At 44.3% G+C, this 18,156-nt stretch overlaps 1 protein-coding gene and 2 non-coding genes across 3 annotated transcripts; 2 read left to right on the top strand and 1 right to left on the bottom strand.

The window, feature by feature from the left end:
* Positions 1–910: 910 nt before the first annotated feature.
* TRNAQ-UUG (transfer RNA glutamine (anticodon UUG)) lies at positions 911–982 on the bottom strand. Its single transcript has one exon. It is a non-coding gene; the product is annotated as a tRNA-Gln (tRNA).
* A 2,030-nt stretch (positions 983–3,012) lies between these two features.
* LOC127315389 (uncharacterized) lies at positions 3,013–3,453 on the top strand. The gene has a single exon (XM_051345882.1). The coding sequence runs from the start codon at positions 3,013–3,015 to the stop codon at positions 3,451–3,453; it is 441 nt and encodes a 146-aa protein (XP_051201842.1).
* A 62-nt stretch (positions 3,454–3,515) lies between these two features.
* On the top strand, positions 3,516–3,654 carry LOC127318212 (small nucleolar RNA Z247). Its single transcript, XR_007861766.1, has one exon. It is a non-coding gene; the product is annotated as a small nucleolar RNA Z247 (small nucleolar RNA).
* The last annotated feature ends 14,502 nt before the right edge of the window (positions 3,655–18,156 follow it).

Here is an 18,156-nt window from a genome sequence, read left to right as displayed (position 1 = left end):
TTTTAGGGGATGTTTGGTTCCCCGCTAAACATTGCGAAGGGTAAGTTTGGCAAGTGCTAGCCAAAGCTGAGAATTTAAAAGCTACAAAGTGCGACAAAAGTTGGCAAGAAATTCACTCAATGGCAGGTGGGGCAGGTGGACCATACGGATAAAAAAGTGTGACTACTCTAAAGTATAGTAAAAACTAAACACATGTCAAATTGTCTACCATGATTTTTCGAGAAACACTTGCAAGTAGTATATGCGCACATGTGCATCTTAGACTTTCTGGCAATCATAGTATTACACAATATATATTTGAGATGCACTGAATTTGAGTTCTCCGAACAAATTTTTTTCTTCTCCAGACATCGTGCTTCTATTAGAAACAGAGTTTATTCAGTTACGTGCACAAATACCTGATTAATGAATTCGGACAGGTCCATAGCCCAGTGTTCAGACTTTAGACAAACTCCAGACTAGATTCACAACCAAGGAAACACTGTCATATATCTTTGAAAATTGAAATAAAGATCGGCCATGTCAGGGCCATACAGACATGTCTCTAATCTTCTGTACAAGAACAAAAGCTTTTATTGATCTTATTATCATCATATCATATTAAGGTGATCTCGAATTTAGTACAAAGATACATCAAAGTTTAACTCACGAGTCACGCCTTAAACTATTCCAGATCTAGAGGTACCTAGCGGATGCCTCTTTGATAGCTGCGACAAATTTTGTTTATATTTTTGCTATGCGGGGAGGTTTTTTGCATGTCAATGTAGAATTGCACTACTCTTTTTTTTTCCTACAATTGAGTTTTCACGTTGAACTATGCGTTTTACTAGCAGTTAGCAACACAAGATTCATACTGTGGCACAGTGGATTAAGAAAATAAAATCGTGGCGCAGTGCAACAAAAATTAATAAGGTCCTACCGGGATTCGAACCCAGGTCGCCAGATTCAAAGTCTGGAGTGCTAACCACTACACCATAGAACCGAATTGATTAATTTTCACTATCACATTATTAGTACAGGTTTTGAAAAAGCTAGAGCCCAGCAGCTCTGTTTTTTTTTTTTTGTGAAGAAAAAAAGTTACTGCTGTTGCAATTTCTGCGTACTTGTTCTTCAGCCTTTCTCTTAGTCAATTCACTCTCACTGGTCTATCTTACGAACTAGTAAATATTTATTTCTACATAAAAGTAGTTTTTTTACATGTACATAAAAGTAGTTTTTTTAGATGTACATAAAAGTAGTTTGACAATCTGTTAGTGTGCGTTCTTCTCAAACGATAGACACGCAGCTGGATATTGGTACTCTTTGTAAATTAGTTATGGGCCCAGCTAGCCGTCCAACACAATGAAGCACATGAATCACACAAGATCGAAATGAATGATTAGAAGAACGAGTGTACCATCCGCTGCTGTTTTATCATTAGTGGAAGTTGCTATCGCGGCCGCTCCAATCTCTCAAGTGAAGATCTATACAAGATTTCTACGCAATGCAAAACTAGCCCGATTACCAGTGCAAGCAATTGCACGGGCTAGACACTAAGTACCATAAAATGATACAGACAAGGACATTATCTTAATATATAGAAGCGCAGATTTCCTGCGAGTTCTTCGAATAAAGATACTGACAAGGACTTACGCATATATGCAAGTCTTCTATTTAGAAAATGGATTACGAACATTATGTTGACATGTTGGCATATCCTCTCATGCGGGTCCGAGGAGATGACTGTATGAAGCTTTTAGATAACATACACATGCGTAGAAGATCACCACCCATTAAGGTTATGACTCATGATAAACTTTGCATGTGAGGGAAAGGGGATGTTAAGCTTCACATAGAGCCACTGTTAGAGTATCTCTAGTTGATCCCGTACATTTCGGTACCATAATACGTATACGGTGAACTTTGAACCGTTTTTACGGTATGCACGGTGCCCCCCCTCCCCCCGCCCCCAATAGATACGGTAACCCGTAACCTGGAACACTTGTTTACATGAGGAGCCCACCATCTTTGTTTTTCCATATCTTGTTTCTTCCCATCCCCGTGTTGAGGTGCATCTTCTGCCCCGCCCGTACCCTCACCACCACAGCCATTCGCCTATCTCCAGCATGCGACCATGATGGCCAGTAGGTGGTTCGAGCAGCGGACGCAGAGAAGTTGTGAACTGGTCGGGGCAAGGATGTATGGCACGAGGGCCTCCTGGTCTCGGATGGCTTTGGTGTGTCTACGGTGAAGTCGAGCATGTAGGTGAGGATATCGCCGTTGGGCGGAACGGGGCTAGGCCAACGGACTCCTAGTGCTTGGCGCGGTGGAGCAGTGGCAACTCGGTCGAGCGAATATGACGGGATTGAGGAGGCTTGAGACATAGGGGGATTGAGCGAGGCAGGATGAGGGAACCCAAAAATCTACCGGAGTTTGGTCGGTATCAGGCGGCACTTAGGAACGTGACTGGAGTTGGACCGATCCGGCAGAGCTGCATCTTGAAATTTCCCTCCATCCAAGGTTGTTTATTGGATGCCAGAAAATTTGTCTGTTGAACTTTAGATATGAGAGATAGGAGGCTCGTTTTAAGGCCCGCCTTAAAAAATACACGCCGACCTAGTTTTAAGGTATGTAAAATGGACACTTTTTCACACAAACCCATAAAATAGCGGTTATTTTACAGTTTTGCATGTCTTAAAGATTTGCCAGCAAAATGGAAGAAAACTAAAAAAGTAAAGAATGAGAGGAAGTTGGAAGATGGTTTAGATCCGGCAACGGGTTTCTAACAAGTTTGTCAAGTCTACTTCCACTACGTTGGGATTATTTCAATCTCTAGCTCTTGTGCCCATAAATTGTTAAATACGGTCTGTATAGGTGTATTTATACATGTATTGTAACCTGTTGATGTCTATATAAATAAAGCTGATCACGTGGTGGAGACACACCACGAAACCCTAAACCTATTCTCAAACTTGGTATCAGAGCCGAGCCGATCTCGGCCCTCTCGCTCCCGCCGCCGCCGCCGCCGCCGCCATGAGTTCCTCCGCTCAAACCTCCAAGGCTCTCGGCCCTCTCCTCGCACCGCCCAGTGCCACCACCACCGCCACCGTCACCACTTCCGTTCCACCACCGGCGGTGCGTCTCAATCGGAGCAACTTCATGCTGTGGCGCACTCTCTCGCTCCCAAATCTCTCCGGGGCGGGACTTCATGCGCCGGCGAAGACCATCGTCGAAGGCACTGGTGATGCTGCAGTCACCGTGGCAAACCCCGCCTACGCCACATGGTGGACACAGGACCAGCGGGTCCTAGGGCTACTCCTCTCGTCCATGGACGACGACATCGCCTGCCAGATGATCAGCAGGACTACGGCCGCCGCGGTGTGGGAAGCAGTCCACGCCATGTTCGGTGCCCAGAATCGTGCCAATATTCGGCACATCCGTCGGCAGATCCAATCTCTGCGAAGAACGACATGACCGCCGGCGAGTACATGAACAAGGTCAAGGTTCTGGCAGACACCATGGCCGCCGCCGGATCACCACTCAAGGACGATGAGATCATTGACTACATGATCACAGGGTTGGGCTCCGAATTCAACCCCCTTGCGGCCTCCATGATCCGCGACAACCGCGCTGACTCCCTCACGGATTTCTACTCGCACGTGCTCAGTTTTGAGTCCCTGTGTGCGGGTCAGACCCAGACCGATGACTGGTCTTCCTCTGCAAATGCAGTATCCCGGCCTGGCTCCTTCCCCACCGCCGGCCAGCCGTCGCAGCACCGCCCCTATGACAACAACTCTGGGCGCCCCGGCACCGGCCAAGGCGCTGGTGGTGATCGTCGCCAGAACAACGGCGGCAACAACAACTACGGGGGCGGCGGCAACTACGGTGGGAGCGGCACCAACAACCGCTCCAACGACGGTGGCGGCGATCGCCGTCAGTACAACGGCGGCGGCAACGGCCGAAACAGCCGCAAGAAGCAGCGGCCACAGTGCCAGCTGTGCAACTACTGGGGGCATGAGGCGAGCGACTGCCGCAACCGCTTCAACCCTGAGTTTGTGCCCCCACGCCAGCGCTCCGGCAACTCGGCGTCCACCAGCTCCAATGACTCCCACTGGCACATGGACACGGGGGCGACGGATCACCTGACCAGTCATCTCGAGCGCCTCCACATGGCCGAACGATACGGCGGGAAGGATCACGTGCAAGTAGCCAATGGTGTTTGTTTGTCAATTTCTCACATTGGTCATTCAACTTTAGCCGGTTCCTCCCTCCGCTTGAAAAATATCCTGCATGTTCCAAATATCCACAAAGATCTCCTTTCTGTATATCGTCTCGTTTCCGATAATTATGTCTTTGTGGAATTTCACCGTGATTTTTTCTGTGTCAAGGACAAGGCCACGATGAAACTTCTTCTTCTCGGTAGAAGCAAGGGCGGTCTCTACCCAGTTCCGTTTAGTCGAGACTCGTCATCATTGTTTCGTCATGCCCTCTCCAGTACCAAGACCACATCCGCGCAATGGCATCAGCGTTTAGGTCATCCTACAAATAAAATAGTGCAAACTCTTGTTAGGAATAATAATTTATCTTGTTCGTCGTCAGACAATATTGTGTTGGTTTGTGATGCTTGCTAGCATGCAAAGAGTCACCAATTATCTTATACTGCATCTCATCGTGTTTCCACTATGCCTCTTGAATTGATCCACTCTGATGTTTGGGGTCCTGCTATTGCCTCCTCCGGAGGTTTTAAGTACTATGTTAGTTATTTATTGATGACTACTCTCGTTTTTGCTGGATTTATCTTCTCAAACACAAGTCTGATGTTGAGCAGGTCTTCTACACCTTCCAGGCACACGTCGAACGCCTTTTGAGCACCAAAATCAAGGCAGTTCAGTCCGACTGGGGGGGCGAGTATCACAAGCTCCACCGGTATTTTCAGCGCACGGGCATCTCCCACCGTGTGTCCTGCCCTCACACGTCCCAACAAAATGGTGTTGTGGAACGTAAGCACCGCCACCTCGTCGAGACGGGCCTTGCCCTGCTCGCTCACGCCTCCGTCCCTCTACGGTACTGGGATGAAGCCTTCTTAATGGCGTGTTATCTTATCAATCGAATGCCTACCTCTGTGCTTAACAACGACACTCCTGTGCAGCGTCTCCTCAAAATAAACCCCGACTATTCCTTCTTACGCATCTTTGGATGTGCTTGTTGGCCTAGTCTTCGCAAATACAATTCTCACAAGCTCTCCTTCCATTCCAAAATGTGTGTCTTTCTGGGATATAGTCCTATGCATAAGGGGTACAAGTGCCTGGATAGGTCCACCGGGCGCATTTACATTTCTCGTGACGTCGTATTTGACGAGTCTGTGTTCCCTTATGCGACACCAGGTGTCACCATTGATCCCTCCACCCTAGCCGAGTCCATCATCACTTTTCCTTCCACCGAACCGGCTATGAGTGCTCATGTGAGAAATTATGACCTGTCCTATTTGTCTACTGACCATGCTGTTCCAGATGCTGTGTTTCCTGTGCAGGTCCTCGTGCCAGCCTCGTCACCGTCGCCCGCTCACCCGATCGACATGCATGGGCATGGGGAGACTCCCGAGGTCTCCCATGCAGCTCCGTCGGACGCGCCTTCCGCGCCTTCGTCGCCTGCCCCTGCTGGGCCTTGTTCGGCCCAGCCCGCGTCGCCCTCCGCCGGCTTCGTCCCGGCCGCGTCGCCCTCCACTGGCTCCGCTCCGGCTGCGTCACCATCGGCGGGGCCTTCGTCCGATGCTGCTACGTCAGATGCTGCCCCTGTCACCGGCCATCCCATGACGACACGTCTTCGCACCGACTCTCGCCGTGCGAAGCAATTCACTGATGGGACCGTGCGGTATGATCCTCGTCGGCGTGCCTTCTTCGCCGCTCCCGTCTCGTATCGCGATGCTCTCTGGGAGCCTACCTGGCATGCTGCCATGACCGATGAATTTGTCGCCCTTCGCCAGAATAATACATGGCGTCTTGTGCCCAGGCCCTCTGGTGTCAATCTGGTTAGCTGCAAGTGGATCTTCAAGACCAAGCACCGCCCTGATGGTTCTATTGACAAGCATAAAGCTCGCCTAGTCGCTCGCGGGTTCTCACAACAGCATGGCATTGATTATGGCGATACTTTCAGTCCAGTTGTGAAGTCTGCTACGGTGCGCCTGGTTCTCTCCCTCGCTGTGTCCCGCGGCTGGACTCTCCGTCAAATTGATGTGAGCAATGCTTTCCTCCATGGATTCCTGACCGAGGAGGTCTATATGCAGTAGCCGCCTGGGTTTGAAGATGCTCAGTACCCTCAACATGTGTGCAAGCTGCAGCGTTCCATCTATGGCTTGAAACAGTCTCCCCGTGCATGGTATGCTCGTCTCAGTGCTTGATTGTTTCAGCTCGGATTCACATCCTCGAAGGCTGATACGTCCTTATTTATCTTCTCCCGGGATGGTGTTCAGATTTATATGCTGGTTTACGTTGACGATATTGTCATTGCCGGCTCTACACCTGGAGTTGTTGATCGTCTGGTCCAGTCTCTCTCGGACAGCTTTCCCATCAAGGATCTGGGCCCCTTGGATTACTTTCTTGGCCTAGAAGCGTCCTTCAATTCTGGGGGCATGACTGTGACACAACGCAAGTATGCACTGGACCTTCTACATCGTGTCAACATGGAGAATTGCAAGCCCACTTCCACGCCTCTTGTTCCTTCAGAGAAGCTTTCCCGTCATGGTGGTACACTGCTACATACTGATGATGCATTTCGGTATCGCAGTGTTGTTGGCGGGCTTCAGTATTTGACTCTCACAAGGCCAGATATCTCCTTTGCTGTTAATAAGGTATGTCAGTACCTGTCTCAGCCGACTGAGGTTCATTGGGAGGCGGTTAAACGCATCTTACGATATGTGAAGGGTACACTTGATACTGGCTTGTGCTTCCGGAAGTCCCGCTCCACTGGTATTAGCATATTTACTGATGCAGATTGGGCCGGGTGTGTTGATGACAGACGATCTACGGGTGGCTTTGCCATCTTTGTAGGACCGAACTTGATATCCTGGAGTTCGAAGAAACAGCCTACAGTCTCAAGATCTAGCACCGAGGCTGAATACAAGGCGTTGGCAAATGGAGCTGCTGAAGCGAGTTGGCTTGAGTCTTTGCTTAAAGAACTCGGAGTAACTCAGCAGCGCACACCCATACTATGGTGTGATAACTTAGGGGCAACATATCTGACCGCTAACCCAGTTTTCCATGCTCGAACGAAGCACATAGAGATCGACTTTCACTTTGTGCGCGAGCGTGTTGCAGCTGGGGCTCTTCAGGTCAAGTTTATATCTTCAAGTGATCAGCTAGCTGATGTATTTACTAAACCAGCTACTCAACAGATGTTAGACCGTTTTAGATCTAATCTGAATCTTGTATGTAAAAGTTCAGATTGAGGGGGAGTGTTAAATATGGTCTGTATAGGTGTATTTATACATGTATTGTAACCTGTTGATGTCTATATAAATAAAGCTGATCACGTGGTGGAGACACACCACGAAACCCTAAACCTATTCTCAAACTTAAATCTCGTTTGTCGGAATCTAAAATCTATGGTATTCTGATGCATGAGAACCTCTAGTGCTCTGCTCACTAGAGAAGAACTTTCTATATTCCACATTGGCTAATAGTGGAAGAAGATTTATGTGGCTTTGTGTTCTGATATGATATTATAGTTCTGAACCTTAAGTGAAACAGTGTTTCAGCATGGGTGTGACCTTTTCTCTCAATGAGACATTATCTCAGCTAGGGTGTGCAGTGAGCTGAGAAGTGTGATGTTCTTTCGTATCTGTTGTTACGTATGTTTCTTTTTTAAACATAAGGCTCGAAAGCCCAGCTTTGAATTAACAAAGCCATCAACCGGCCAGGAGTTACAACAGGACACCACACCACACACGCACACCACGGCAGGAAAGATACACGAGTACATACAGAACGAATTACAACACTGCACTACGAGCGGGGACAAGCTTGCAGGAGTGCAGACCGCCGCTGTTCGACACCAAGGCAACCGGACGGCACGGCGAGGCACTGCCCGGAGCAGAATTGTAGTCTTGATTCCGAGGAGAACAGCCAGGACTTCGAGCACCAGAAGCACCAACCTGTTCTCATGCCGAAGAGGGCCCCTGCCCACTCGCCTGGTTCGAAGGCGTCGAACCATCGGACATGAGAGAGGCTCACCCGAGAGCCGCAGAGGTGTTGGGCTCCGGACCCGACGCCACCCTGGAGAAGACTACCTTGACAAGGATCACACCATACCGGCCGCACTGCCGAGCACTTGGACATCCACCAACGACGAGAAATCCGCCGGGAGCACCTGCAGAGGACGGGGCAGACTGCCGTCGACGCACGCATACGGGCTAGAGATCACCGCAGCTGCTCAAGGACCGACATTGCCCAAAGCTGCAACCTTCAGCTCCGCCAACCTACCGAAACCTCCCCAGGCAGCGTCTCCAAGAAGGTCACGGCATTGTTGCGCTGCCGCTGCCCAATCAACAAGATTTTGGACTTTCGTCCGGGAGGTGGGGGAAAGGTGAGCAGGAGCCCAAGACAGCAGATACTACCTAAGAACCGACGTGAACCGTAGCTCCATGATACGTCCAAAACGTATCTACTTTCCCGAACACTTTTGCTATTGTTTTGCCTCTAATTTGTGTATTTTGGATGCAACTAACACGGACTAACGCTGTTTTCAGCAGAACTGTTCTGGTGTCTCGTTTTTGTGCAGAAATCCAACTTTCAGGAAAATCCTCGGAATTTATACAGAAGGCCCTATTTTCCCAGAATACTTACGGAGCCAGAAGGGCAAGTCAGGTGGAGGCCCGAGGGCCCCACACCCTAGGGCGGCGCGGCCTAGGAGGGGGGCGCGCGGCCCTAGCGTGTGGCCCCCTCGGCCAGCCTCCGACGCCCTCTTTTGGACTACTTATTGCCTTCGACCTAAAAACGCACGGGAGGAAGTCGAAGTCGCCAGAAACCCTCCAGAACGCCGCCACATCGCGAAACTCCGTCTCGGGAGCCAGAAGTCTCCGTTCTGGCACTCCGCCGGGACGGGGAATTGGAGGAGATCATCGCCATCATCACCACCGACGCCTCTCCATCGACCAGCCATGTTTCCCCCATCCATGTGTGAGTAATTCCCCCGCTGTAGGCTGAAGGGGATGGTAGGGATTGGATGAGATTGGTCATGTAATAGTATAAGATTGTTAGGGCATAGTGCCTAGTGTCCGTAATTGGTACTTTGATGATATTGTTGCAACTTGTTATGCTTAATGCTTGTCACTAGGGCCCGAGTGCCATGATCTCAGATCTGAACATGTTATTATTTCATCATGATATTCATTGTTTATGGTCTTACCTGCAAGTTGTATACACATGTCATTGTCCCGGAACCAATGGCCCCGAAGTGACAATCGGGACAACCGGAGGGGATGGTAGTGATGTGAGGATCACATGTGTTCACGGAGTGTTAATGCTTTGCTCCGGTACTCTATTAAAAGGAGTACCTTAATATCCAGTAGATTCCCTTGAGGCCCGGCTGCCACCGGCTGGTAGGACAAAAGATGTTGTGCAAGTTTCTCATTGCGAGCACGTACGACTATAATTGGAACACATGCCTATTGATTGCTTTGTACTTAGACACCGTTTTATTATTATCTGCAAATGCCCTGCTTGATTGTTACATGAGTTTCTCTCATCCATGCAACGCCCGTTATCCATCCCCGTGCCTACAGTATTTTAACCCTGCTTTTTACTATAATCACTACTGCTGTCTCTGTTACTCTGCTGCTGTTATTTCACTACTGCTACTGCTATAAAACTGTTACTACTGATAAACTCTTGCGAGCAAGTCTGTTTCCAGGTGCAACTGAATTGACAACTCCGTTGTTAAGACTTTCAAGTATTCTTTGTCTCCCCTTGTGTCGAATCAATAAATTGGGTTTTACTACCCGCGAAGACTGCTGCGATCCCCTATACTTGTGGGTTATCAAGACTGTTTTTAAGGCGCCGTTGCGGGGAGCATAGCTTTATTTGGAAGTTCACTTGGATTGATATTGTTCGCTGCAAATTCTCCATCATGGGTAAAACTCGCGATCCTAAAGTCGCCATATTACCATCCACTACAAGAAAAGGTACAACTCTGAGTACCTCTGCTGCTCTAGATTCACCATCTGTGATTGATAAACTTGTTTCACCGCCACATGCTTCACTTGCTGGTACTTCTGCTGAATCTGAAAACTCTCATAATATTGATAATGTTTCTGCTGTGCTTGATGATAGTGGTTCATTGGGATCCTTTCTAGATGCTACAATTGCTAGGTCTAGACAAATTGAAAATGCTGAAACTCCTGATGCTACTACACCTGTTAATTCACTTGAACTTGATTATTCTAGTGATGATCCTGATGAAGATTATGTGGAGCTTAATGATGATCTTATTAATAGATGCAATGCTACTGCTGATGCAAGTAAAATTAAAAAGTTTCTCACACAATATACTGTTAGACATAAGTTATCTCCTGATCCTAAATTTGCCACATCTCCTATATGCATTAAGGATAAAGATTATGATTTTTCTCTTGATCTATCTCATATAGCTATTGTAGAGAAAGCACCCTTTTGTGGTACTGAAAAAGAAAGTGTTGTAGAACACATGATTGAACTTTCTTCTATGAGTAGCTTGTTTTCTGATGATGTCAAGATGCGTACTTATTTTGTCGCTAAAATTTTTCCTTTCTCATTAAAGGATGATGCTAAAACTTGGTATAATAATTTGCCTCCTGGTTCTATTAAAAGTCCAACTGATTTGCGTGATGTTTTCTTTCGAAAATACTTTCCTGCTAGTGCTCAACATGTCGCTTTACAGAAAATTTATAGATTCGACCAGGGAGATGAAGAGAAATTGCCTGAGGCTTGGGCAAGATTTTGTTCTCTTATCAGAGCTCGACCTGGACATGATTTAGAAAAGAATGATCTACTTGATATATTTTATAGTGGACTAACCATTGAGTCTAGGGCATATTTGCATAGTTGTGCTGGTTGTGTTTTCAGGAAAAGAACTCCAGACGAAGCTGAAGAATTATTGGCTAAAATTGGTCGGAATCATGATGATTGGACTACGCCTGAACCAATTCCAACGCCAATATTGAAGAAGAGGGGTTTAATTAAATTGAATGATGAAGATATGAGGGAAGCCAAGAAGTCTCTCAAGGAGAAAGGTATTAAATCTGAAGATGTGAAGAATCTACCCCCCATAGAAGATATATGTGAGATAATTCCCCCTTCGTCCATGATTGAGGTAAACTCCCTTCAGCGCTTTACTAGGGAAGATATTCCGTATTCAAAACCTCCTGCGCAATGCTTAGATGAGTTTGATAATTATATTGTTAAGCAAGAAAATTTTAATATGAGAGTAGAGAATCACTTAATGGAAAATTCTCGAGCTATTGGTGAATTGCATGGTATTGTAGAGAGAACCTCCAATGATGTTAAGATGCTTGTTAAACATTTTCAAATGGTTCAAACTCAAATTGATCAACTTACTAAAGTGCAAAATGACTTATTAAAAAATAATTCTAAAGAGAAACATGCTTATGAAGTAACAACTAGAGGTGGTGTCTCTACCCAGGATCCTCTATATCCTGAAGGGCATCCCAAAAGAATTGAACAAGATTCTCAACGAACTGAAACTAGTGCTCCATCTAAGAAAAAGAAAAAGAAACATAAAACTGTTGTGGAATCCTCTGAGCCTGTTAATGATCCTAATAGTATTTCTATTTCTGATGCTGAAACTGAAAGTGGTAATGAACATGATAAAGATAATGATAAGAATGATGCTTCTGATAAAGAAGAGGTTGAAGAAGAACCTAAAAAGTATGCTAAAAATAAGAAGTATACTAAAGAAGATTTTATTGCTAAGAAACATGGTAATGAAAGGGAACCTTGGGTGCAAAAGCAAATGCCTTTTCCTGCTAAGAAATTAAAATCAAAGGAAGAAGAACACTATAATAAATTTTGTGATTGGATAAAACCTTTATTCCTGCAAATACCTTTGACTGATGCTATTAAATTGCCTCCTTATTCAAAGTATATGAAAGATATTGTGTCTAACAAAAGGAAAACTCCTAATGAGGAGATTTCCACTATGCTTGCTAATTACTCTTTTAATGGTAAGGTTCCAAAGAAGTTGGGCGACCCAGGTATACTGACTATTCCTTGTTCTATTAAGAATAATTATGTTAAAACTGCTCTATGTGACTTGGGAGCCGGTGTTAGTGTTATGCCTTTTTCTCTTTATAAGAGACTTTACTTAGATAAGTTGATACCTACTGATATATCTTTGCAAATGGCTGATAAATCTACTGCTATCCCTGTTGGTATATGTGAGGATGTTCCTGTTCAAGTTACTAATAACTGCTTGATATTAACTGATTTTGTTGTGTTGGAAATGCCTGAAGATGATAATATGTATATTATTCTTGGGAGACCTTTTCTTAACACCGCAGGGGCTGTTATTGATTGCAATAAAGGAAAAGTTACTTTCAATGTTGATGACAAGGAGCATACCGTTTATTTTCCCAAGAGGATTGAGAAAGTATGTGGAGTTAATACAATTTCTAATGTGAGAACTATCAAAGTGGGAACTATTGATTGTCCTATATATGAGCCTAAAGAAGAATATCAAACTCTTGTGATTGGATCCATATCAATACAATACAAGGTAACATGATTGATTTGGGGTTTATTTCTTCCTATGCTATGTAAAATTTATTTGGTGGCAAGACTTGATCAACCTTGTTAACAAATTCATTTTATATGCATAGAGGAACTAAACAACATCTCTTTCTTCAACCACTTGTTTTACTTGCTGTAGCACTACTTATTTTGCAAGATGCTTTAGTTGTTTAGAGGTTTGAAAATCTTTTTCCGCCCTGTAATAATAATTTTAACACCCAAAAATGTTCATGGGCACCATGGGATTGATCTCCACTTAGGCCAAAAGCCTAAGCTTGGGGGGAGGTATACCGGCATCACTCATTCTTTGCATATTATGGTTGCTGGATACTTGTATATACTTGTTTAGTTTCTTTGAGTGGTTTTCTAATGAGAGGAAGATGATATTTGGGGAAGTGCTGCCTGAAAACAGATTCTGGACTGTTACTAGAAAAATTCGTGCGCACAGACAGAACGTTATTTTGAGCTGCCAATTTTTGTGCATGTGCCCCAGGTTGTTATTTAACTTTCATTAGTTGAACACTTTTCGAGCTGAGCAACGGAAGATTTTTGTAAAAATCGATTTCTGTACTGCTGTCAAGTTTTGGCAGATTTCTGCCATCCTGCTTTTCTGTGTTTCTTTTAGTTTTCATTTTCTTATTCGCACTTTGTTTCTTTCCTAAAACACCAAAAGACCAAAAATATTTCTGTTGTTTCTCTTCACCACTTGTTTATTTTAGTTTCTTGATTTTACCTTACTTTATTTGCTATTGCTAGTTTGCTATAAGAAAACCCAAAAAGATTTTGCTTTGTTTGCTTGTTTCCTTTTGTTCTTGCTTCCAAATTCGAAAACACCAAAAATATTTGCTGTTCTTCTTTGGTTTTGTAAAGTTCTTTATGAGTTCAATGGTCTTCGGTGGCTGGAGCGTGGTTTTCATTCCATATTATTCAAGCTACACAAGTGAAAAAGCAATAATGACGATCTACGACAATCTGATTGTGGTGAGAGGCTGGTATGAACTCTATTTGTTTTCATTTTTGTACATATACTCATCCATGTGAGCATGCTTTGTTGGTTCATGTGAGGTATATGTCATTTAAGAAAGTCTAGTAGTTCATGATCTCTCATGTTTAGCTCCAATCTATTAATATGAGTAGCATGTCATGAATGTTTGCTTGCATTGTTTTATTCATAAATAGGTATGATATTGTGGTATCCTCCTCTGAATAATTTGTTTGAATTAACTTGGCACATGCTCACGCATGCATATGACTGAACAAGAGTCAATTAGGCCTCAATGATTTACATTGCCTCAGAGTTCTTGTATCACTTTTATGCCTTAGTTAATCTATTTTGCCGCAAGCATGATTATGACAGTTACTGCTCTCTTGATTTGTCGCTCCCTAGTCTATTGCTAGCCTTCACTTGTACTGAGCGGGAACGCTGCTCGTGCCTCCAAACACATGAAAACCAAGTTGTTCCAAAGTGTCCACCATAAATACCTATGCATGGCAATTCAAACCATTCCAAGTAAATTTTCATGTGCTACCTTTAAACCTTCAAAATGCTCCTCAATTTGTGTTAATGTTTTATAGCTCATGAGGAAATATGTGGTGTTTATCTTTCAATCTTGTCATTTACTCTTAACGGACTTTCATATGGACTAGTGGCACATCCGCTTATCCAATAATTTTGCAAAAAGAGCTGGCAAGGGGGTTCCCAGCCCCAATTAATCAACTTTCATTAATAACTCTCTTCACATGTTTTGCCCTGATTTATCAGTAAGCAACTTAAATTGCAAATAGACACTCCTCCATGGTATGTGATTGATGGAAGGCACCCGAGGATTCGGTTAGCCATGGCTTGTGTAAGCAAAGGTTGGGGGGAGTGTCACCCATAATAAAACTAAAATACGTGTGTAAACAAAAGAGAAGAGGGATGATCTACCTTGCTGGTAGAGATAACGTCCTTCATGGGAGCCGCTCTTGAAAGTCTGGTTGACGAGGTAGCTAGAGTACCCATTATCATTCGTTGACAACAACAAACACCTCTCAAAATAATTTTACTCCTGTTTTACAAATGAAAAGCTCTAGCACATGTTAATCCCTGCTTCCCTCTGCGAAGGGTCAATCTTTTACTTTTACATTGAGTCTCCATCCTTTCTTTGAGCACTTTCTTGAGAGCACAACTGTCATTCTTAGTATAATATGCTTGTCCCAAAATATGATTAATTGTGGTATAACTTTGATGCTTTTATCTTTGACAATCACTATTTCTAGTCTTTCTATGAACTTCAGAGGTGCCTGAGCATTTATGTTTTGCTGATCAAATATGGGCAAGCGAGATACCACTCTATCATACTCTTTTATGAACATTGCAATCCTGCTTATATACATGATTCATGATGCTTATTATTAATTGTTGGTACCTTTCCATGATTGACATAGCTATTAGATGATCTTATTTGCATGTATCTTATTAAGAACTGCCTAAGTGTTAGCCATAGCATGAGAATATTTACATCATATGAACAAATGTGTTCGTGAAAGTTCTTTTATCGCTCAGTTGTTAACTGAATTGCTTGAGGACAAGCAATAAGCTAAGCTTGGGGGAGTTGATACGTCCAAAAACGTATCTACTTTCCCGAACACTTTTGCTATTGTTTTGCCTCTAATTTGTGTATTTTGGATGCAACTAACACGGACTAACGCTGTTTTCAGCAGAACTGTTCTGGTGTCTCGTTTTTGTGCAGAAATCCAACTTTCAGGAAAATCCTCGGAATTTATACAGAAGGCCCTATTTTCCCAGAATACTTACGGAGCCAGAAGGGCAAGTCAGGTGGAGGCCCGAGGGCCCCACACCCTAGGGCGGCGCGGCCCAGGAGGGGGGCGCGCGGCCCTAGCGTGTGGCCCCCTCGGCCGGCCTCCGACGCCCTCTTTTGGACTACTTATTGCCTTCGACCTAAAAACGCACGGGAGGAAGTCGAAGTCGCCAGAAACCCTCCAGAACGCCGCCACATCGCGAAACTCCGTCTCGGGAGCCAGAAGTCTCCGTTCTGGCACTCCGCCGGGACGGGGAATTGGAGGAGATCATCGCCATCATCACCACCGACGCCTCTCCATCGACCAGCCATGTTTCCCCCATCCATGTGTGAGTAATTCCCCCGCTGTAGGCTGAAGGGGATGGTAGGGATTGGATGAGATTGGTCATGTAATAGTATAAGATTGTTAGGGCATAGTGCCTAGTGTCCGTAATTGGTACTTTGATGATATTGTTGCAACTTGTTATGCTTAATGCTTGTCACTAGGGCCCGAGTGCCATGATCTCAGATCTGAACATGTTATTATTTCATCATGATATTCATTGTTTATGGTCTTACCTGCAAGTTGTATACACATGTCGCTGTCCGGAACCAATGGCCCCGAAGTGACAGAAATCGGGACAACCGGAGGGGATGGTAGTGATGTGAGGATCACATGTGTTCACGGAGTGTTAATGCTTTGCTCCGGTACTCTATTAAAAGGAGTACCTTAATATCCAGTAGATTCCCTTGAGGCCCGGCTGCCACCGGCTGGTAGGACAAAAGATGTTGTGCAAGTTTCTCATTGCGAGCACGTACGACTATAATTGGAACACATGCCTATTGATTGCTTTGTACTTAGACACCGTTTTATTATTATCTGCAAATGCCCTGCTTGATTGTTACATGAGTTTCTCTCATCCATGCAACGCCCGTTATCCGTCCCCGTGCCTACAGTATTTTAACCCTGCTGTTTACTATAATCACTACTGCTGTCTCTGTTACTCTGCTGCTGTTATTTCACTACTGCTACTGCTATAAAATTGTTACTACTGATAAACTCTTGCGAGCAAGTCTGTTTCCAGGTGCAACTGAATTGACAACTCCGTTGTTAAGACTTTCAAGTATTCTTTGTCTCCCTTGTGTCGAATCAATAAATTGGGTTTTACTACCCGCGAAGACTGCTGCGATCCCCTATACTTGTGGGTTATCAAGACTGTTTTCTGGCGCCGTTGCCGGGGAGCATAGCTTTATTTGGAAGTTCACTTGGATTGATATTGTTCGCTGCAAATTCTCCATCATGGGTAAAACTCGCGATCCTAAAGTCGCCATATTACCATCCACTACAAGAAAAGGTACAACTCTGAGTACCTCTGCTGCTCTTGATTCACCATCTGTGATTGATAAACTTGTTTCACCGCCACATGCTTCACTTGCTGGTACTTCTGCTGAATCTAAAAACTCTCATAATATTGATAATGTTTCTGCTGTGCTTGATGATAGTGGTTCATTGGGATCCTTTCTAGATGCTACAATTGCTAGGTCTAGACAAATTGAAAATTCTGAAACTCCTGATGCTACTACACCTGTTAATTCACTTGAACTTGATTATTCTAGTGATGATCCTGATGAAGATTATGTGGAGCTTAATGATGATCTTATTAATAGATGCAATGCTACTGCTGATGCAAGTAAAATTAAAAAGTTTCTCACACAATATACTGTTAGACATAAGTTATCTCCTGATCCTAAATTTGCCACATCTCCTATATGCATTAAGGATAAAGATTATGATTTTTCTCTTGATCTATCTCATATAGCTATTGTAGAGAAAGCACCCTTTTGTGGTACTGAAAAAGAAAGTGCTGTAGAACACATGATTGAACTTTCTTCTATGAGTAGCTTGTTTTCTGATGATGTCAAGATGCGTACTTATTTTGTCGCTAAATTTTTTCCTTTCTCATTAAAGGATGATGCTAAAACTTGGTATAATAATTTGCCTCCTGGTTCTATTAAAAGTCCAACTGATTTGCGTGATGTTTTCTTTCGAAAATACTTTCCTGCTAGTGCTCAACATGTCGCTTTACAGAAAATTTATAGATTCGACCAGGGAGATGAAGAGAAATTGCCTGAGGCTTGGGCAAGATTTTGTTCTCTTATCAGAGCTCGACCTGGACATGATTTAGAAAAGAATGATCTACTTGATATATTTTATAGTGGACTAACCATTGAGTCTAGGGCATATTTGCATAGTTGTGCTGGTTGTGTTTTCAGGAAAAGAACTCCAGACGAAGCTGAAGAATTATTGGCTAAAATAGGCCGGAATCATGATGATTGGACTACGCCTGAACCAATTCCAACGCCAATATTGAAGAAGAGGGGTTTAATTAAATTGAATGATGAAGATATGAGGGAAGCCAAGAAGTCTCTCAAGGAGAAAGGTATTAAATCTGAAGATGTGAAGAATCTACCCCCATAGAAGATATATGTGAGATAATTCCCCCTTCGTCCATGATTGAGGTAAACTCCCTTCAGCGCTTTACTAGGGAAGATATTCCGTATTCAAAACCTCCTGCGCAATGCTTAGATGAGTTTGATAATTATATTGTTAAGCAAGA

The sequence above is a fragment of the Lolium perenne genome, chromosome 7, assembly GCF_019359855.2.
Source record: "Lolium perenne isolate Kyuss_39 chromosome 7, Kyuss_2.0, whole genome shotgun sequence".
Classification (NCBI taxonomy): domain Eukaryota; kingdom Viridiplantae; phylum Streptophyta; class Magnoliopsida; order Poales; family Poaceae; genus Lolium; species Lolium perenne.
The sequence above is the reverse complement of the archived record's forward strand: the minus strand, read 5'-3'. Positions and strand labels throughout refer to the sequence as shown.

What these genes read in the sequence shown, in the direction of transcription:
- LOC127315389 (XM_051345882.1), top strand. Translation starts at nt 3,013, where the DNA reads ATGAGTTCCTCCGCTCAAACCTCCAAGGCTCTCGGCCCTCTCCTCGCA.